Source organism: Salmo salar, unplaced genomic scaffold, assembly GCF_905237065.1.
Source record: "Salmo salar unplaced genomic scaffold, Ssal_v3.1, whole genome shotgun sequence".
NCBI classification, from domain to species: Eukaryota; Metazoa; Chordata; class Actinopteri; order Salmoniformes; family Salmonidae; genus Salmo; species Salmo salar.
In genome coordinates this window covers 307,501-310,037 of record NW_025547649.1, presented here as the reverse complement: position 1 = coordinate 310,037, position 2,537 = coordinate 307,501, and the positions used below count along the sequence as shown (strand labels likewise).

At 39.6% G+C, this 2,537-nt stretch overlaps 1 protein-coding gene across 1 annotated transcript in view; it reads left to right on the top strand.

The window, feature by feature from the left end:
- Positions 1–800: 800 nt before the first annotated feature.
- LOC106578618 (stonustoxin subunit beta-like) overlaps positions 801–2,537 on the top strand; it is a 4,783-nt gene continuing 3,046 nt past the window's right edge. Inside the window, exons 1-2 of the mRNA XM_045711481.1 lie at positions 801–857; positions 1,141–1,187. Coding sequence (XP_045567437.1) covers positions 1,166–1,187 — 22 coding nt within the window. The 5' untranslated portion in view covers positions 801–857; positions 1,141–1,165. The remainder of the gene's footprint in view (positions 858–1,140; positions 1,188–2,537) is intronic.

Genomic DNA, 2,537 nt, shown 5'->3' with positions numbered 1-2,537 from the left:
GATATTACTATGGAATACTGAAGTATAATTACAAGCATTTCATGAGTGTCAAAGGCTTTTATTGACAATTACATGAAGTTGAAACATAACCCAAAACACAACCAAAACAAACTGCAAATCATACCAATGAGTAAACCAACCAAATCCTCAACTTGTGACTACTTTAATACACTATAAGTGAATTGGTCAGAATACTTATGACTTCTTCAAATAGGGGGACTAGATACATAAAGTGCTTTTATTTTTCAAAATGGTGAAACAGATATGTATGAAAATACCCTCAAATAAAAGGTGACATTATATACTGTCACCTCATATGAAACATTTGATCTGAAATCGAAAATGTTGGAGTTTAGAGCCACATTTAAAATGTTATCTTCACTGTCAAAATAGATATGGTGTGGACTGTATACTCAATACAATCTAAATCTGAGTCTTTTGACTGATGCTGCTTTTTAAACTGGTCTGGTCAGTCTACTCAAATATTTGTACTATACATTTTTCTCTCAACAAGCAATACTTTGATCATTTGTCATTTCTAGTAATGATACATTATTTTATGAATAGATATGGCAGGTTTCAGGACACTGATATATCTGAATATGTAGAAAAAATATATACTGCCACTATTTTCACCACCAAAGAATGTCAGTGTGATTTTATTATGATTTGACTCTTTGCAGGCTGTCAGGCTGTCTAGTCACAGAGGAAGGCTGTGCTTCTCTGGTCTCAGCTCTGCGGTCCAACCCCTCACACCTGAGAGAGCTGGACCTGAGCTACAATCACCCAGGAGACTCAGGAGTCAGACTGCTCTCTGCTGGACTGGAGGATCCACACTGCAGACTGGAGAAACTCAAGTATGTAGAGGGTTTATGTCAATGTTCATATCAGACATGTTTGACTTATCAGGCTAGTTATGACAAACATTCTTAACACCACTTGGACAAAGTTCTATGCTGACTCTGTGTGTGTGTGTGTGTGTGTGTGTGTGTGTGTGTGTGTGTGTGTGTGTGTGTGTGTGTGTGTGTGTGTGTGTGTGTGTGTGTGTGTGTGTGTGTGTGTGTGTGTGTGTGTGTGTGTGTGTGTGTGTGTGTGTGTGTATCACTCATTGACTGTCTGTTCTTCTGCTTACCGCTACAGTGTGGAAAATGGTGGAGAGAACACAATGAAACCTGGGCTTAGAAAATGTGAGTGTTGACTGCTGTGAGGAATATGACAAAGAATAAGTCCTAATTCAAGTGTGTGTGTCCTGTGTGTGTGTGTGTATCCTGTGTGTGTGTGTGTGTGTGTGTGTATATCCAGTGTGTGTGTGTGTGTGTGTTTGTGTGTCCAGTGTGTGTCCAGTGTGTGTGTGTGTGTGTCCATCCTGAAATGGACAATTATGAATGGGAACATATTGGCACCGTACGAAACATATACACGATGTCCAATACCACTCAAATGGACGGCATTTATTTCAAAGCTTATGGCAAATCTCATATGGAAAATGCCAAGTGTCACACAGCAAAAATCCATAAGATGGCAAGCGCGCTCCACAGTAAATTGTCATATTGCAAATGCACATCAAGTCAAGACCCAAGGGTCAAATTTTGAAAATGTGAAAAAAAAACCACAAAAATGTATCACCCTCTAAAAAAGTGCTCTCTAGACCGTTTTTCAAAATTCTTTCGATTTTTTTTGTCAATTATATATGTATAAGAACTGTATGAACATACCTTTGTCATATTATATTCTCATATTTTTTTTACTTGTCCATAAGGCATATGTTTTGCCAATTTGCAATATGATTTCATAGGAAGTCAAACGTCGAAGTCAAAAGTCAGTGAACCATTCCCAAATGCCATAAGAAATGTCCAAATGCAATATGAAAGTATTGAAAGTGCCAAATCAGGATGTTATGTCCATTTGCCATGTGCGATCATAGGAAGTTGGTTTCCAAACCCAAAAGTCAGTGAACCATGTCCAAATGGCATTTATACTGCCCGAATGACATATAGCCCTATGTTAAGCCATGAATCAACCTAGATGGTCTATGTGTCATGTATGATGAGGGAGAAGTGGGACTCTGTTGTTTTTAACATTTTGAAAAACGTCCAAAATGACCAGGGGCGCCCCCTATTGGATGGGCATGGGTGGGGGGTGCTCCCTACCCAACCGTAGACCCCTTGCTCCCCCTAAAGGCATTAAAAAACGTTTTTAAAATGTGCTCCTGGTAACCCATTCCAATCACCAGGTGCACGGCTGTCCATTTGCAATATGTTTTAATTTGACATGCTCAAAAATACTGCAGAAATGCAAAATTGACTGGCCCGATGAACTCGGGATGGCCGGGCAGTGCTAGTGGGTCCTCTCCATCGCTCGTTGTGTTGATTTCATCATGTCCATTTGGTGATGTTTTTTCACTGTTGAATCTTATTGCAAATGGACACAAGTCAGCCAGCAAGTCACCGTCCATCAGTCAATTAGATATCATTCTGACACCAAACTGATACATACTGACACCACACCAACTTTTTCCAATTAGTTTAGCAGCCAAC